Source organism: Trachymyrmex septentrionalis, unplaced genomic scaffold (genome assembly GCF_001594115.1).
Source record: "Trachymyrmex septentrionalis isolate Tsep2-gDNA-1 unplaced genomic scaffold, Tsep1.0 scaffold114, whole genome shotgun sequence".
In the NCBI taxonomy this organism is placed as follows: domain Eukaryota; kingdom Metazoa; phylum Arthropoda; class Insecta; order Hymenoptera; family Formicidae; genus Trachymyrmex; species Trachymyrmex septentrionalis.
In genome coordinates, this window is record NW_017304269.1 from 112,925 (window position 1) to 131,676 (window position 18,752).

At 31.2% G+C, this 18,752-nt stretch overlaps 4 protein-coding genes across 11 annotated transcripts in view; 2 read left to right on the forward strand and 2 right to left on the reverse strand.

The window, feature by feature from the left end:
* Positions 1–3,115, forward strand: part of LOC108753504 — a 9,702-nt gene extending 6,587 nt beyond the window's left edge. For all 5 annotated transcript variants that reach the window (XM_018495124.1, XM_018495143.1, XM_018495133.1 and 2 more), the window contains exons 3-4: positions 146–331; positions 2,230–3,115. In XM_018495124.1, coding sequence (XP_018350626.1) covers positions 146–331; positions 2,230–2,451 — 408 coding nt within the window. In that variant the 3' untranslated portion in view covers positions 2,452–3,115. The remainder of the gene's footprint in view (positions 1–145; positions 332–2,229) is intronic.
* Positions 1–16,300, reverse strand: part of LOC108753487 (adenylosuccinate lyase) — a 32,715-nt gene extending 16,415 nt beyond the window's left edge. Inside the window, exons 1-2 of one of the 3 annotated variants that reach the window (XM_018495095.1) lie at positions 16,061–16,300; positions 12,747–13,925 (exon numbers count right to left, since the gene is read on the reverse strand). In XM_018495095.1, coding sequence (XP_018350597.1) covers positions 12,852–13,925; positions 16,061–16,216 — 1,230 coding nt within the window. In that variant the 5' untranslated portion in view covers positions 16,217–16,300 and the 3' untranslated portion in view covers positions 12,747–12,851. Of the gene's footprint in view, positions 1–1,221; positions 1,232–12,746; positions 13,926–16,060 lie in introns of those variants that run through there. The other 2 variants (XM_018495081.1, XM_018495089.1) reach the window with 2 other exon arrangements.
* Positions 4,830–12,045, forward strand: LOC108753471. 2 transcript variants are annotated; one of them, XM_018495062.1, is made up of 15 exons: positions 4,830–5,075; positions 5,191–5,361; positions 5,667–5,821; positions 5,910–6,006; positions 6,429–6,641; positions 7,301–7,494; positions 7,560–7,684; positions 8,315–8,423; positions 8,866–9,177; positions 9,302–9,394; positions 10,023–10,104; positions 10,190–10,276; positions 10,375–10,476; positions 10,954–11,040; positions 11,329–12,045. In XM_018495062.1, exons 1-15 carry the CDS (start codon positions 5,001–5,003, stop codon positions 11,392–11,394), a joined length of 1,968 nt encoding a protein of 655 aa, XP_018350564.1. In that variant the 5' UTR covers positions 4,830–5,000; the 3' UTR covers positions 11,395–12,045. The 2 variants fall into 2 exon arrangements, with proteins under 2 accessions (XP_018350564.1, XP_018350573.1); XM_018495071.1 differs by lacking the exons at positions 4,830–5,075; positions 5,191–5,361 and having other exon boundaries at positions 5,761–5,813.
* Positions 16,301–17,287: 987 nt separating the features above from the next.
* Positions 17,288–18,752, reverse strand: part of LOC108753053 (RNA-binding protein 47-like) — a 3,644-nt gene continuing 2,179 nt past the window's right edge. Inside the window, exon 3 of the mRNA XM_018494392.1 lies at positions 17,288–17,506. Within this exon, the coding sequence (XP_018349894.1) occupies positions 17,288–17,506 (219 nt within the window). The remainder of the gene's footprint in view (positions 17,507–18,752) is intronic.

The following is an 18,752-nucleotide window of genomic DNA, read 5'->3' on the forward strand; positions in this document are numbered from 1 at the left end:
TGATAGCGTTAAATACATATTAATTTCTTAGAATATTTATAGTCTTTAAATATTTCAGAATTCACGAAAATAAAAAAATCTAGAAAAGATGTGCGACTTTTTCAGCACTCCTGAAATTTAAATATGTTTTAATATTTCACTGCAGATACTGGCCATCTTTGCAATCGGTTTGTCAGTGGATCCGATGAATTCATTCCAGCGCATGTTCAATAGACCGCGATTCAAGCTGGACGATGCAGCCACTATCTACGTCTCGGTCGCCGGCTATATTCTCATCAATGCACTCTTCATCATCAGCCATATGCTGGGTGATCGCGTGCCAAAAAGAACGGTAATGTCTATTTTCTATTAAATATGTTAGAATTTAAATAAAATTTGTTTGGTATGTCTTGCGAATTTACAATCCGTAGTTTCTTCGTAAAGAAGAAACAAGTACAACATTTATATTCTATGCATCTTCGTGCAGGGTATAAGAGTAAAAGACTATAAGATGATTCCAAGGATGAGCTTTACAATTTTAAATATTTCAATATTTCTTTTATAAAGAAAACGAAGATCGATTTCGAGTTAATCACGGAATTTGCGTGATGAATTTTCAAAGTGTTTAAATGGTCTAACGTTCTCTTTAACACGTGTTAATTATATTCTTTTTCTCTTACAAAAGAATAATTTTTGATAAATAATAATATAACCGAATAATTTACCGAAATAAATATCAAGAGGAATACGTAGCGCGTATATTGGTTATATTTTTGATGAATATTGTTCTTCAATTTTCTCAAAGTGTTACGGGGATTAACAACTCATACTGTAAACATGTGTACTTGTTATATTATTATTATTGCAAATATGGCCTTGTTATATTATGTCCATAACAAAGAACGCGCGCGCGACTAGATACGCCTAGTTTATTTGTCAGCTGAGTCACTACACAGTAGCAACGGCGTATGTGTTAATTAGCGGACGCTAATTATCAAGGCTTCATTGCGATGTCATTTTACACGTCGTTTAAGAATATGTTAAATGAAAAAATCGCGCGACATTAGATCAGATACATCAGAGCGCGTGTTGAGACTATGATTTACCCACTTGTAAATGATTAAAAACTTTCCAACTGTGCAAATCTCACTACACAAATCAACATCTTATATTATGAAATGTATATAATCATGGTAATCAATGACACTTGTGGCGGTTTACCGTGACAAACAATTAAAAAACATCTCAGCTTCATAACAATAGACATGAAAACATAATAATAAGCTTTTTTGTACATAATTCTATTTCGAACGAATAATTGCGAAATCGAATAAATTTACAAAATCGATCAATTTTCAACACATTAACGTAAATCAAAAGTAAAAAAACATAGAATACTTTGTTGTTTTTGCAGTATTATTATACTTTTGTTAATGATTTGATTGATCTGCCTTATTCGTTTTGATACAAACGTTAGTATTAGTATTACAAGATGAGCGTTATCCTTTACGAAATTTCGCGATAAAATACAATAACGGCCGCTCCTCTGTGTGTACTTGAAAAAAAAGAAGAATACTGGCATGGCGGCCGGCTAGAGTTTCAAAATCCCTTGGAGAGAGGCGCGTCTTCCATCATATTGCCTCGTGCGCACATGGCTCGATATTCAAGAATTTAAGAAGCTTTAAGATAATGTTATATAAAATTTAATTCAAATTTTATTTTTTTTTTAATTAAAGAAAATTGGTTCGAGCGTATGCAAAAATGTATCGATCTTAAAGGCGAATACTTCGAAAAACAATAAAGCCATTTACCGAATTTTACATGTTTTTTTTTCATATTATTTGCAGAAACTTTTCCAGCAGCCTACGTAGTAGTTATATTTTTTCATCATACAATCACTTGTGATTTGTTTGCATTAAAACTGATGTATTATGTCTATACAGGATATTTCATAACATATGGATCCCTAATACGGAATTGATATGACGTAGTCTTTTCCTAAATTCGAGTGACGGAGAGAAAGTTTCTTGTTAAAAAGTTATTAAAATAAAGTTATTTTCTAAATATCTAAGAATTATCAGTATTTGTGACTAATCGCGAAATTGAGTTCCAAATGCTGGGTAGGCGCATCTGCGTCCTCTGGTTTATTTCCGCTGGCAATTAAAAACTAAACATAGACTCCTGAAAGTTTCTCATCACGCTAACATTAGAGATCGTGCAATTGGATTCATGATTAATTGACTGTTACAGTTGCTGATGTTCGCAACCGTAGGCGCGTTTATGCACGTAGTGGCCGGAAGCTTGATGATCCATAATTGGCGCCAGATGAATGGTCCTTACTATTATGTGCATAACAATGAGATCCATCCTAGCAAACAGTACATGGATATGCTTATATCAGCAGCAGTATTTACATTTGTAACCGCAGCGGCATTTATCGCGGAAATTGTCGCCATTATAAGACATGCGTGAATATGTGCGTCTCCGCAAGAAAGTCCATTGATTCAAGCGAGTTGAAGGACTCACGAGTATCACCAAAGTTATGGATAGTCTATTTAAAAAGAAAAAGAAGTATATAAAAGATCTTAATTTTTTAAAGCCGTGTATACACTTAGCGAACGAACACCGAACGAACAGTGAATGCAAAACTTTGTGTTGTTATTTTACATAAAAATTGCACAAGTTCAATTGCTATGTGCAACGAACATTGAATCTAATCGAATGCTAGTAGTTCGGTGCAATCAAGAAAAAGATTAAACTGCTCATAAACACAAACACGAATGTCCGAACATTCGCGTTCGATGTTCGTTCACTAAATGTATACGCGGCTGAACATTTATTACATAAGCAATTTTATAAAACTTTCTGAAATTTATACGACTATTAATTTGATACTTTAATGGCTGCATTCAGCAAAGAAAACAGCTTTAATTGGTGGTATAATAATATGTGAGGAACTTAAGGCAAAACTAATCGAGAGGGATTTGATAACACACATTGCTAATCGGTCAATTTAAAATAAAATATTCTCATTGGTAAAGCAATGAAAAACGGAACGATCAATCATATTAAAGAATATTTAATACAACAGTTATGCAAAGTTATTATCTCTACTGAAAGCAGCTATTATTTTATAAAACGAAAAAGATTTAAGAAATTAAAAATTAAAAAATTGTGTATTTATTGAATTGTCACAGTTTTAATATTATCTGTTGAGAAAAGATATGAGGTACTATCTTTAACTTTAAAATTTTCCTGTAAAATAAAATTGACTATCTTAATTTCTAGTCCCTAGTGTCTTTGAAATAGTGCTCTTGGGTACGAATATAGCGATTTCAATAGATTTTTTTCCATTATTTCATAAAATTCAAGAATTTGGAAGTGTTTTAAGCTCCTGTGAATTTGCCAGAATTCCGTCAATAGTGTCAAAACGATGGCCTTTCAATGGAAAGTTCATCATGGAGAACAAGAAGAAATTATAGGGAGGCGAATAGGATAGTAATCACTATTATGTAGTCAAAAATTCTGGAAGTCAAAAATTGTCGAATTGAACGAACGATGTATGAAGGGGCGTGTTGTCATGACGGAGAACTCAGTTGTTCTCTTATTTGTCTAGGCATGACCTGATGCTTCTCCGTAACCACTTCAAAACTTCACAATAAAACCCCATTGTGGGTTTGACTAAGAAAGACAAATATCTTATGGAGAGACAAGCAAAATTGTAGGAGGCGTTTAAAACACTCATACTTGAAAAAAAAACCATCGATATCGCTGCATTCATGTCCAACTAGTTCGAAGAGAACGGTGAAAACTGGAAATTAAAGTAAATAACTTTTCATAGGCAAATTTTCAAATTTTTGAATAGTATCTCATATTTGGCAAAATGAATTGTAAAATTTGTTTAAAAACATTAATTTTGTAAAATTATCAAACACATATAAAGTCATATTAGAAATTAGAATTAGTAATAGTATATCTGTTATCATTGTAGTAGCATGTAAAGTCATGTATATGTAATTATCGATAAAAAAGATTTATTAATTATTAGTAAAATTCGTATAGTTATCATAATTATTTAATAACGAGACTAAACGCGAAATTGCAATCTTTGTCGCGATTTTAAAAATATTTTTTGCTATTTGGATGAAAAAAGTGTCCATCCACGTACCACGTCCAATCCGTCCATTTTTGTACCTAAAACATTTATTTCTAGAAAATGTTGCAATAACAAATTTTAAGCTATTTTTTAAGTAGAATAGAAAATATCTCTTTCTATATATTTTAACTTATCTATTTTTCTTTACTTGTTTTAAATGAAGATTATATCTTTATACTATTATATAGTAAGCTGACAAATTTGAAATTGCAGCAAAATTAATAAAGCACATGCAAAATCTGTTCATTATAAATTTTTATACTCTATATGTGCTTTCTTTTTTATCTAAATTCTAATACTTGTATTTTATATATTATAAAAATAAAATAAATATAACGAGATATGGAAATTAAATCATTCGTTGAACACTTATCCCATTTTATTGAAATATGGAGTTTATTTTTAGATGCTTTGAATGTTACAAGCAGGCGCTATAAGAGATTGAAATACAAAATCGAAATACAAAATATTGATTTGTAATAATTTTTTAATGTAAAAAATATGTAAAAATATTTCGAAATCAATAAAATAATATGTGAAAATTCTTGAATAAAAGAAAGGATATAATAAATGTAATAAATTAGAAGAAAGTGTAAAATGTTATTCTTTCTCTATACTTTTCTTTTTAAAATAAATTCACAAATAAAAATGGAAGACGAACGTGAACGAAGTTAGTTATTCTTTAGGGAAACAAAAATGTGCAAATGCCCTGGTGAATGTCAAAAAATTTTTAATAGAATTTTTTCATATATTCGTGCATATTATTAATTTATATTGTAATATGTTATGTTGTAACATGTTATAATATCGCTTAAATATTTGTAAATGATAAGAAGCATAACGGGGAAAAAACAAAACGGCGAAGATGCCGGAGATAAACGAGAATATGGATCAGCAGAAGCTAATGGCAGTAATCAAGCCAATGAGGGTATTTCAACTCGTGCGTATTGAACACCATTATTTCATTCGACTGCAATCTCTTAATATCAAAGAATATCAGAATTAGAATAAACTGATATCTCGTTGTATTAAAATAAAATTTTCCCTCAAGACAGTTCGCGGTGCTGCTATTGTTCGTGATCATGATTTATATGATTGTTATGGATCCTACGCCGATAAGCGCTACTGTCTGCATCCTCTTGATTATCCTATCAGGCGTATACACTTTCATCTTAGCTATTGGGTTAGTCGGCAACGCTGCCGGGAACAACTTGCATCTTATTCTGGTAATTTATGTCGTGCTATTGTACATTACTATCTATTGAAATCAGAGTTATGTAAAAAACAACTCGAAACTTTTCTTTAAAATTTTAAATGTCTTTCAAGAATATAGATCATTTACTAACATATGAATTAACAACTTGAAAAAGAAATAATCATGATACACGTTATTAAAATGTTAATAATTTTTTTAATTCTGTATGTAAAAAATGCTGTATATAAAATATTTTAATTTCACTAAAAAAAAAATATTGTTTATCAAATATTATTAATTACAAATATGAATATTTTTCTATATTAATTATTACAGATGGCTCTATTCTCTTTACTTGGTCTATTATTTTTTGCTATGGCTGGGATTTTCTTGATTTATAAAGGCTATCTTCAACTCATAGTGATAATAGCAATAACATTGTGTCTATTGACAGCGTTATTTTTTTTGCTCGATATCACAATGGTACTCACGTGAGTTGTTAGTTCAAATTTAAACCTTCGAAGCAGAGACAGGCAGACCCAATTGAATAAAATTATAATAAAAGTATATATAATTTAGATTTTGGAAGAAAAGATACTCAATCTGCGAACAATGTTGCAGTAATAACATGACGGAACTTATACTACGCAAAGCCGCCGAATTAAAAGCACCCCAAGTGAGTTGAAACCCAAGTGAGTAGTCGCGTAGAAAAGCTTCACAAGTATTAAAAATGAGGACATTCAATTATATAGATTACAGATATTCACAATTTCAGTCTATTAAAATTTAATGAAATTAATAATAAAAACTTTTATTACCCTAATTATAATAATTACTTTTTATTAAGTACTTTATATTAAGTTTTTTTATTTAATTAAATTAAATTAATAAATCAATTACGAGTAGGATATTTGTAAACTGATAAAGATTTTTATTAATCTAATTAAATAGTTCCGTTTTCACGTTCAAGCATTACGAAATTACTTAATTTTTCAGAAGCAATAACTCTAACGAATAAACTTATTTGAAATTTACAATACTATGAATTCAAAATCACTGTTTTACATTTGAATTTAAATATCTTGAGTATAAACGTAGATAACGAGGCGTGATATAACGACCAGCTTGAGTGACATCAGGGTACCCCGTGAACTGGAAGGTATTGTAATGCCTGACCACTGTTATCGCAAAATCGGATATTCTCGACGGCGAGAATACATTGACTGTCCTACCTGCGTACCATCATTATACAATCTTGGCATCGCTCAAATTCAAACGGAATCGAAAAAGATGTCCGTCATGGAATGTCAAGTGAGTCGGATTTGACAAGATTTCTTCTTAGCACATTACTTGTATAGGGTGGATGTTTCTGACATCGCAACATTATATCATTCAATCTTCATTCTTTAATGATTTACAATTAGTAAAGATTAATATTCTATACATCCTTTAAATGCAAAAAAATTTTTAATTATAAAACAATTTATGCTAAATAATAATGTATATAAGTAGTATTCAAACACACACACACACACACACACACACACACACACACACACACACACACACACACACATACATACGCGCGCGCACACACATTCAGTAAATTTAGGCGAGGATATTGGATATAGGACTAATTATTTAAATCTCTTTTCTTTAAACCTTCTCATTATTCGCGTGTCCGTAAATTTATTACATGTATGAATGTTATTCATACACATTTATTATATTTAAGACAAATTAGTTCACAATTAATAAAAATTTTGCATTTATCTTTATGTAAAAGATGTAAAGAATAATTCAGTGTTTTATTAATTATGAATCATTGAAGAAAGTATTTAAAAAAAAAAGCTATTGGGATATCAAAAATATCCTACTTTGTATTTTTTATGACTTGTCGAAAAGATATCGCTTTTGTCGGTTATTTTGTTGTTTCTTAAATTTCTATGTGCGTTTTCGAATAAGATCAGACTCCGAAAAGAATCATGAAGGAAACACCGATACAGACATTAAGCAAATGCGAATTCTGTCATCAACACATACAGCTTCCCATCACCGTAGGAGCTCATGTGCCCAGTACGCATTGTTTGCAACATCCACAATGGAATTATCCCACTGTCGTGCAGTTTCTTCGTGGAGATACCAGCGGGTCGTGTTGCCCTAAGTAATTTGCTAGCTTTTATATCTAGAAAATCTCTTAGAAAATGACACGATTCTTTTCTCTTGCAGATGCAAATGCGCTGAGGATAAGATAAAACAGCTGCAACAACAATCACAGCAATTAAAATATACGAGATCACTGATGTCAAAAGTAAAATCTCCTCATAAAATGAGTGAGACACAGCAGATTACAAGTAAATCTATTGTAATATCATATAGAATTGTGTGAAATTGTTCAGAATTACAAATTAATCAAAGTTGTTACTTCGAAAGGCGCAATGGTCACGTAGTGATATATTTTCCTTTTCGAGTTCTGCAACTTAAGTTTTAGCCAGAAGTGAGCTCGTTTTCAGCTTACTTCATGTTTTGGATCATAATAATTATGGAAACATAATCTTTGTAAGCTCCTATTGTGTATTTAAAGAAAATACAATTGTCACTATGTGCTCCAGCTTGGGGCATATAGTAGACGTGACAACCAAGAGGCACTGGAGCAGATAGTGTTACCTTCGAAATATTCCATGTTTAAACTTCCCTTCTTCTTTCTTTATTACCTTTTTACTTCATTTCAGAAAGTAACATATAATCTATAAAACTTTTATAAAAATATTTAAAATGAATTTAAATTTTTTAAATTAAATTTGAATTCAATGAAACTGTTTCCTTTCATATAGCAGAAATATTTGGTAAATTTTTAATTTGTAAATTTTTTTACTAGTATAGCAACAAAGCAATTTAAAAAAGGAGAAAAAAATGTTTCTGACTGAATTTCGCGCGATAACGCATGACATCGATGATTATTTGTGAATAATTCTCATTTATAGAGGTTGAAAGCGGGAGCAGTATTACAAAACTAAGGCATCCAACAACCCACGCATATATTTCTTCATTTTATGAACCGGACAAGAAAATGCAGACCGCCCCGGATATCGAGTATGTATGTGTGTTTGTGTGCGTGTGCATGCATCGTGCGTGTCATAAAATAAAACAATCAATAAAATAAAACAAAAAATTAAAAACGATTATTCTGTCCAAAAATTCTGTTATCTCTTCTAGATAATATGTAAAGGAAGTTGAGTTATTTTTCGCGACGGTATTTAATTTAAAATAATTAAATAACATATATTTTAAAATAATTAAAACAATTTAAAATAATTATAACAGTATTGAATTTAAAATTGGTAAATATATCGAACAGAGGATCCGCTTCGACGACGCTTATTTTCAAGGTCACGATCCTCTAAGTTTTACTCCGTCAGACCTTATCCGTTAAAAAGTTATTAATAAAAAAGTTTAAGTAATAATGTTTTATTTCTGCTATGTACAATATTAAGAACTATCCCAAATCCTCTCCTTGCATGACTTTCCGTTTTAGCTACAAACAAAAAATGGCTGCGATAGAAATGAAAAAAGGCATAAGAGAGGACATCGATCAGAAAATTGCGGGAAAAACCAAAATAAAACTTGCGAAAACTAAAGAGTCCGATATATTCGAAAAGATCCTAGGGCATGAAAACATAAAGGAAAGACACAAGGACAGCATGAAAGGAAGCGAAGAGAAGACAATCAGAGGAAAAAAGATCGAAAGAAGTAAGGGAGGAGGAGAACACAGCGCTAGAATTAATCAAGAGTTTAGAGGTGTAATGGAACAAGAAAGCCCAAACTTAAAGGAATCGTCGATAGACATGTAGGTGTTACTATATAAAGCGATATGTTAATTGATTCAATGCGTTTCGTGCATAGCGAAATCGACCATCGTTGCATGGTCTGATGAAACAAATAATTCAATATACGGGAAATAATCGTTTTAGGAGCAGAATGTTAAGCACGCCGCTAAGTAGTAGAACGAAATCTCGAACGTTGTTACACTTAAAATCAAATAAGGTGGATCCAATTACGGACGCGTAAGCAACTAAAGATTCTCACAAATGCGACAAATCGAGACTACATGAAAAGAACGGTTTTGTCAAAGTAAAAATTTAATTAGAGTTGAAAATAATTCTATTGAATCAATAAAAATAATAATATAGAACGCTTAATATTAAAAATATCAATGTTTTTTTATTCATTAAATGGATCAAGTGGATAATTATGAAAATAAAGAAAATGATACAAAAATATTTTATAGTATAGAGGAAATAATTATTGTGAAGAGAGCAAAAAAATGTCAAATTCTATCTTGTATACAAAAAATGCAATTAAGTAACCTAACAAATAGAAATAATCAATGGCTGCGTTTAGTAGAGAAAGTAATTTTGCAACTGTCGTAGAATTCTTTAATATAATTGATTTATGCATTTAGATACAACCAATAATAATAACCGATAATTTTAATATTAAATCTTGATGATAATATTGTGAAAAATTTTAACAACCTGGCAACCAGTTTGAGCATCCTACAAAATTATTTTGGTGATTAAAACAAAATTATATTCAGATCTTTAGTTAATTTTTTAAATATTTCGTACACGGAAAAACCGTTCTTTCCGTGTACAATCGACGCAATAATTAGGAACTTTGCTTGTCACTTAGAAATGTATTCGTGATAAATGAGGACTGCAGCCCCGAAAGAATGGCATCCAGAACGATACTTGATAATCAGAATATTCAAGGAGTATAAAAACGTTCCTGTTCTTAAGCTATCAAGAGAGTTGGAAAGTAAACTCCAATTATGCGTTGAATCTTTATTCCTATTCTAGAGCGAGCATTCAGCAAGGACTGGAACGCCGAATCCTATAATTGAACGTCAGTTGAACGCTGCTTGTTCGCTCTATAGGCCACAGAAGGTGATTTCAAAGCGACTATTCTCATTATTCTGAAAATTTAAAAATCTGCAAATTTCTCAGGTCCTTGATTTGTACTGTCTCAACCGCGTGCTTTTCAGAGTTTAACGCCAACTTCGGACAATTCAAGCTATTATATCGTCTTTAAGGATAGAAAGGGGAGACACTTTTGTGAATTTTGCGCTCCGCTGAAAAGTAGAAAGGTAAACGATCCATTCCCATTACGATTAAACACACATCACTCATTTGCTGCAACACAACTCAAAAAACAAAATTTTCCAGAAAATAAGTTTGAACATTTGGAATATAAAAATTTTGTAATTTCGTTAATTTTGAAATGCAATTTTGATGTAATAACTGATTATGGAGGAATAAAATGTAATTTTTAAGTACGTATATACTTTTTTCTTTATGTTTCGATTCTTTTTTCCACAAGTAATTAAAAAATAATAATTATGTTGTAGTAGCAAAAGAGCAATATACACACGCCGCGCATGTCAATTGCATGCTATAAATTTATCGTTTCAATTTTGAACGAAAAAAAAATTATTCCGTGACTTGTTTTCGATTGAAAAAGACTTTGTATCCACTTTGATAAATAAAACTACATTTTGGAAGAAGAAATGAATTTTATTCAATTAAATTGATTCATTATTAATGCAAAATATTTAATATGTCAGATAACAAGCAGATTCGAAGGCACGGACTCAAGAAAGTTACGATGTGCCAATTGTCGATTGCATTTTCGTGATCGAGGCATCAAAACTGTAAGTGTTTGAATAATGATACGTAAAAGATTGTTGAAGTTAAGCTCTGCGCACAATGAAAGAAATGTTAGCACGAATAAAGAGAATTAGAGAAATAAAACAAATTAGAAATACAAATTAAACATAACGCACAGAAGAGATACAAATAAAAAATATAAAATATATCGTATCTTATTCATTATGCGTTATATTTAATTCCTATTCCTAATTTTTTTTATTTAATATTTATTCCTATTTCTTCCATTGTGCGCTGGGCTTCAGCTGATGAAAAGTTATTTCTATTCGCAGAAATCAGATACTTATCCAAAATACAGTCGATTGCAAAAGCAAATGGCTTCTCCCACCACCACGTAAACAACAATCACAATTACATATCTCGCGTTGCATAAAACGCACATTGTGATCGAAAACGTCGATCGTGATTACTTCCTTAAAAATATTTATTCCTTACAATAATAGTTATTAGGAATAGCGAGAAACTTAAAAGTATATTTGTCTTCGCGCGGACATGCTGAGAAGAAATAAGCAACGCTGATCGCGTTGTTGATTATTATTAGCTGTAACTTAACACAATTAGTGTAAGATAACACTATCGAAAGAACATGATTCATACTTCTTTGTGACATTCCTCGAAACATGATATCAAGTGCGGGATGCACAGCCAGCGGCGGGATGCGCGTCATTTGTAATCTGCTGTAACATTATTAATGTAACGCTGGCTTAATGTCGATTTTATCTTTATCTTCCATTTTCAGTCTTGTATTCTTAAAATATAGCATGATTTCTCGGAAATGAGAATGATTTGGCTTAAGGTTCCTGACTAGCCGCCGCGACCATATTGGATCGTGATATGATAAAGAAATGACACGTTGAAGTTTCTTACATGCCACTTATGAATAAAGAGAATTTGAGTAAAATAATAATAAGATATAATCCATTTTTATATAAATGTTTTAAAGCATCTTATTATTTTTCCCGAAGTCACCCTTATCTTCTTTATAGTCAATAAATAGTTGTAAAAAGCAAGTGAAGTGAAAATACGCGTAATAGATTTTCATGTCCCTTATGACTATCTACTAACTGGCAGGACAATAAAAATGACTTTAGCGTTTTGAAGTGATTTCATTATGTCGTTTTATCGTTTTAAAATTCTCTTTGCCTGAAAATGACATGCAAGAAGTTTCAACATATTATTTCTCTTGTAACATGAAATGATTGCAGTGATTTAGTCAGAAACCTTAATTTCTAGCGAATCTCGAAGTTCTCTCACTTCGAGCACTGATAATAACAAAAAATATAACGATAAAAAATCTGAGACCCGAAAACTGCGTTCAGAAAATATACGGGCAGTTCATCATGCATTTATATAAAATAAATATAATAAATATGTCAGCGCGAGACTTAACCTAATGTAAATCTGCAATCTATGCAAATGAACCGCTATTACATAGATCGTTAAAAAATAGTTAGATGCCAACGATTATGCGCGATTTAAAAAAAAAATGGTAACATCGCATTTATCAATAAAATGCTACAAAATAAAAATAATCGCGAGTTACATTTAAGCTATAAATTGAAAAAATTGCGAAGAACTTAGCAACGCTTATATGCTTACATTTAAAAAAAATTTTTTTGTACTACTAGTGCGAATCTTTCTCTTTGGCAGCAATGTCAATAATTAAAAACAAAAATTATACCTTAATAATTATCCCATTAGAGCACATGAAATAAACGTAAAAACGCCGCCGTTCTATAAAATCTACATAAAATGTCAAAAGAAAAAAACAAAAGAAAGAGAGGAAAGGAAGAAATCATAGCTGAGCGCGAGCAGCTTCTTGCTTCAAGATCGGTCTGGGCCGTTTCTCGCTGCTGTTTGCCACGAGCGGACCGAAACAAGCTGTCACATTTTCCGCGGCCGGATAAATCGGTGTAAAATTCACAACAAGATTCGGTGCGTAATTCTTAACGTAGCATGACGTAGCGTTGGTTGTACGCGATATCGCGTTGCCATTTCCTGATTTCATCAGGATTTCACCGTGCCAGAATTCATAGTCGAATTTCTTGCTGATGGGACCTGGATCCGTAATCGATCTTCGCATACCAATCTGCTGGTTACATTGGTACGATCGACAATCACAGTTATGAACGTGACGAATGACGGCCGAGGATTGCGGATAAGCTGCAACGTCCTTCGAATAGAGATAAGCTGGCTGCTGCAGCAGCACATAACATGCCGGATAGTTCTGACCATGGACAGTGGTGACTTGTCCAGTCTGATCAACCGTCTTGCTGGTAGAGAAACTGGGTTGGCAATTCGAAACACCGGAATCGTTTGAGCATTGATATTCGTTAAACAAGGAAGGCGACAGATATTTCGCGTCGTTCTCCCAATCGTGCGACGAATTGCTCGGAAATTTGTCCAGCGAATCGTAAGTCAATGGATTATCGGGACTTGTAGACGAGTTGGGTAACGTGGGCATCAGATTGGAACTCCATATATTAAAGTTGGGGAAACTGTTCGTCTCTTTCTTTCGTTGCGTCTTGTCCTGGAAATGATAATACTTGTTCGGTGGCTGTACGTTATCATTGATATCCGTGAGCATCATCTGCTGCTTCTCGTCCTTGTCCTGCAAAGAATCGTTCATGCCCGATATGGCTAGCATAGTAGAGTAACGAGTGGCGTTACAGTTGTGATTGGTGGGTTTAGTGACCGATGGATTAACCTGGCCATTCGGTGGGCAGATTGGCAAAATCTTTTTCCGGCCGTGGTTAGAAGATTCGTTTTGTATCGGTGAAACTGACGTGGACGTAGTCTTCTTGGACTGCAGATATTTCCGGGTAATCTGTACGTCACCTTTATCGTCAACACTGCCACGATCTTCATACTGGCAATATGGAAATGCGATTTATATGAAGGAAGAACTAAATATTGCTAAGGTGAAAGCAAAGATTTGATTGCACCGATTCATTGATCAACTGGCATTAAGATTCCTGTTAGCTTATTACTACAATCTCAGATTATGACGTTAGAAGCAAGAAAACACAATAAAAATTCTGGCAAAAAGATTATATTTGAATAGAAATATTTGCAATAGAATGGACTTATAAAATACATCAAAAACTCTTTTTTTTTTTTTTTAGAAGAAATTAAATTGTTTTTGATTTTTTTTAATTAATTAATTCCCAGATATGATTATTTATTAATCAATGAAATAAAAGGAGAATTTTCGATATATTTTACAAATTAATTCCACACATATCAACTATATAAATGGTGTTCTATAGAAACATATTTTTATATTAATATATTTTGCAAAAAATTTTTATTATGTAATTTTTTGCTTCTAAAGTCATAATTTGAAATAGTATAGTGATGAATGAATAGGATTTTAATCTTATCTTAATAACATAAAAATTATGTAAAGTAACATCATATTGGAATATGCTATACTTTATTGTTTCATAATCAACGGAAATTCGTATATGTCCAATGATTTGATTTCATTGAATTTTCTGGAATTCTCGTAGTTGATCGATATTCAAATCGAAATGTGTATTTTAACATATCATTGAAGCATATAATTGTAATTCTTTTTATAATAAAAATGGTGTTTTAAATCATCCTTGCAAACCCCAAGATAATCATATTTTCAAAACATACGGCGTCAATAGATAAGATGTGTGGCAATATGAGACGTTAAAAATAATTTCGTAATCTTCTCGAGCTTATCCCTATACTTGTTTGTCATAAACTAAACTTTTTCATTCAAAAATATTCTCGCGCAAATCCCGTGTCTATAAAATCTATACAAGTTTTGGAAGCAAGTAAATTATATTTGTTTTTCATAAAACACAGTGTGATATATCACGGCACGATAAATATCCTGTTTATCGAAGTCACCTCTTGGACTTGACATGTACATTCTAGATCATGACTCTGAGTGAATTGAAGTCTACAGGCATCTATCATAAAACAAATCTGAATGAATTCGTATCATGAAACAAGTCGAGATGAATTCCAATCGAAATTATTTCATTTTTCTTAGAAAACACAGAATCAAAATCTAAAAAATAATTGAATAATTTCGATCGAAATCTATTCTAAATAATGCCATACATATCCAGATTTTAGATTTCAATTGGCTGCGTAAATCGTCATTTAATCTTCGGTAATGCACGGGTTATCGTTATGTCATTTTTTCTTAGTTATATAGAAAATACTCTACAAGACTATAATAATCTTGTTGCGAGATTCTGGTTTAGTAAAACAGTGATAGATATCTTGGTAAAAAGAAAAATATTAGACTATTTTTAAACCAAAAGCAGAACATAAGTTAATCATTGGAGACTGCGAAATCCTTTGGAGACAGAAAATAAAAATTATGATAATTATACATACAGTATAAGGAATGCAGCCCTTAATCTTGATATATGTTGTCAAGGTCATGATCCTGAATGACCTCGCAACGAGTTTTAGCAGGCACTCGTTATTTACGAAAAAGTTATTAGCAAAAAAGTTGAAGAAGCTTAAAAACGTCTTATTTCTCCCACATGCAATATTAAAAACTATACATTTTAGGTATATACTAGAAATAGAAATAAGACAATATTTCTTAAATTTCTTTTATTCATAACTTTAGTGAATAACAAGCACCGGCTAAAACCTGTCGGAAATCACTCAGGGTTTGTCCATTTTTTAATTTTTCAAAATTTTTGAATAGTTTTACAATTTTTTTTAGAAAAGTTCTCAGATTTTTAAACATTCTGAAAAATTATAAAAAAAATTTTGAAGAAAATTTTTACCAGAACAATGACTCGTATCGTCATAACGCGAAATATAATTATTAATAAGAAAATTTGTCTGATGTACTTTTCACAATAACGCGTGTTATCAAAGAAAAAAAGAGGAAAAAGAGTTACTTGCAAATATACATTAAATCTAGTTATTCTGTCCGAGCAATGTTAATAATACAGACAGGTAAGTAGCAGTACTCTACTCTTACCGTTCGGAAACACATACCATTTCAGCTTTGGCCAGATAAATCCAAAGCTTGCGCCATGTGCTAAACTTGTTCTGATCACTGAAATTGTATCGCATTTCCTTCGAAGCATATCGAGTAGATAACGGGCTGCGATAGTCACAATAATCGTTACTCGGCACTTTCGAGACACTCATGATTAATCGAGAAAGAGAAAGAGATTCAGAAAGGAAAGAACTGTCTAACGCGACCGTGTGAATGGAACTACATGCGATCAGCTGATACCGCCGATGCTGTCCTGTCTGGCACACATCTAGCTCTCTAGATTGATTAAAACGACAAACTGCGTACTAGCGCCACGTCTTGGACAATACATGAACTACTTCAAGCCGCTTAGCGCTCTACCGATGATTCAGAATGAATGCAGTGACGAATCGAAGAAAAACTTGAGAGTGCATGATCATCTCGATCTTTTTTTGTGTATATCAAATCTCGTAAGATAATATCCAAGAACGAATAATCAACTCTAATTGTTCGTCCTTGTCTAACCCGGTCATGTAATAGCATGGAAGAGAAAAAAAATGGTTTTAATTTGGAGCCCTTACTATTGGTAAGAATTCTCTTACTGATTTAAGTTAAGGAAATAACAATAGTATGCGCATATTCCAATATGATATATAATATTCAATAAAATAAAAAAATGTGATTCGATAAATCTTATAATTTGTTATTATCTTTTTTCGATTATTTTTTTATGTTAAATTGAAGCAGTGACGCAAAATAATTTGTCACAAATTGTAATTAAAAAAAAATTAAAAGAAGAAGATATTTTGAACATTTCCGTACGTAAATTTAATTCTAGCTATACACATTGAGATCCCAGAAACCTCAGCACAATTTGCTAAATAAAGATTTTTTCTTGTTTCTAAACTTTTCTTTTTCTTTGGATCTATATATCTCGAAGCTCCTTTAATTCTATTGACTTTATACATTATGGACATGTTTCTTAATCAATTCTCCATCAATTGAAAAACAAAATTAATGGAAATATATCCATTTTTACCGAGTCACGGTAACAAATATGAATGGGATCCCAAAGACCCGAGTGTGTACATCAAGGGTAGAAAAAAAATGTGTATAGTTAGGGTTAACAAAAATAAATTATTTTCAAAAAAAAAAATCGATCAAAAAAGTGGATTTACGTAATCGATAGATTTCAGTGCTTCAATTTTAATTATTGAAATGTATCATTTAAAAAAAAATAAAAGTTATAATTTCCCGCTTACCACATTAGAAGGATTCCAATCTACACGCGCCCATTCGACGTGGACTTCGTTGCATTTGAAAAGTCTTTCAGGTCTCAATTTTCGTCTCGCTAAAGCTGCGTTGCGATGAGATTTGAAGGAAACTATAGCATAAGCCGCGTCGTGATTCGGAAATCGATAAATAGATACGTACTCGATGTCCCATGCTGATGCATAAATTACCTAAGTACATAACGACAAAACAAATTGACATTTTTCAGAATAAGAATTAAACAAATAAATATGGAATGTGTATACTAATTTAGAAATTACGATATTACAGAATAACATATTCAGTGCAAAAAACTATAAATAAAGAATAAACACTTCAGTAAAACCTTTTCGAAACAATTTTTACATCTTTGGAACAGTTATTTGAAAATTTTTCAAGTTGCAAAAAACTTCAATTACTTGTAAACTTGGAGTCCATTTTATATTATCTATAATTCCATATCAGAGAGAAAAAATTCTAATTATGACTTCATATTCCACATAATACAAAATGCACTTGAAAAATTAAAGGTGTAACATACACGAACATACGTAGTGGACCATTTTATTTATCCCACCGATTTTCTACAAATTTTTTAAATAAAATATTTCAGGCAAAAGTTATTCTTACTAGAAGAAAAAAAGATGGTAACCTTAATTGAAATATCTTTAAGATGAAATCAAGGTTATTTAAAATTTTTTAAATTAAATTATATAGTTTTTGTTACATAATAAATAATTCCTCTAATTATTTTGTATATAAAAGTGTCGAGATAGAGATGCTAAAAAAATCAATAGTTTACCAGATGTTTTATATACTTTATTCTAGTACACACATTACATATAACATAAAATATTAAATATCTCATAAATTCTATTAAGCTTTTGATAATATTTAGTACTTTAATACTTTTATAACAGAATGAGATAAATCAATTGATGTAAAGAAAAAATACATAGTTGCTTTAAAAAAAATATGTAGGCAAAAGAGATAATTTTTAAAATAAGCAATTATGTGTTTTCTTTACACCAATTAATTCGTCTCATTATTCTATTCATAAAAATATTAAGGTATAATTATCAAAAAGTTAATAGTTTACGAGATATTTAATATTTCATGTCAATATATGCTAAAATAAAAGTATAAAATCTTTCATAAACTATTGGTTTTTTAGTACCTCTATCTTAATATTTTTATATACAGTATAATTAGAGGAATTACATTATGTAATATATATATATAATTCCATTTAAAAAATTTTAAGTAATCCTTGACGTAAGAAGAACATTTTAAGAACACCTTAAAATTAACCAAGATTACCATCTTTCCTGCTTCGCTCTAGTAATTAAACAACTTTGATCTAAGACATTGTTATCTTATACTTGAAGATTTTGAGAAAATCGACTGGATAAATTAAAATGACCCACCCCCCCCCCC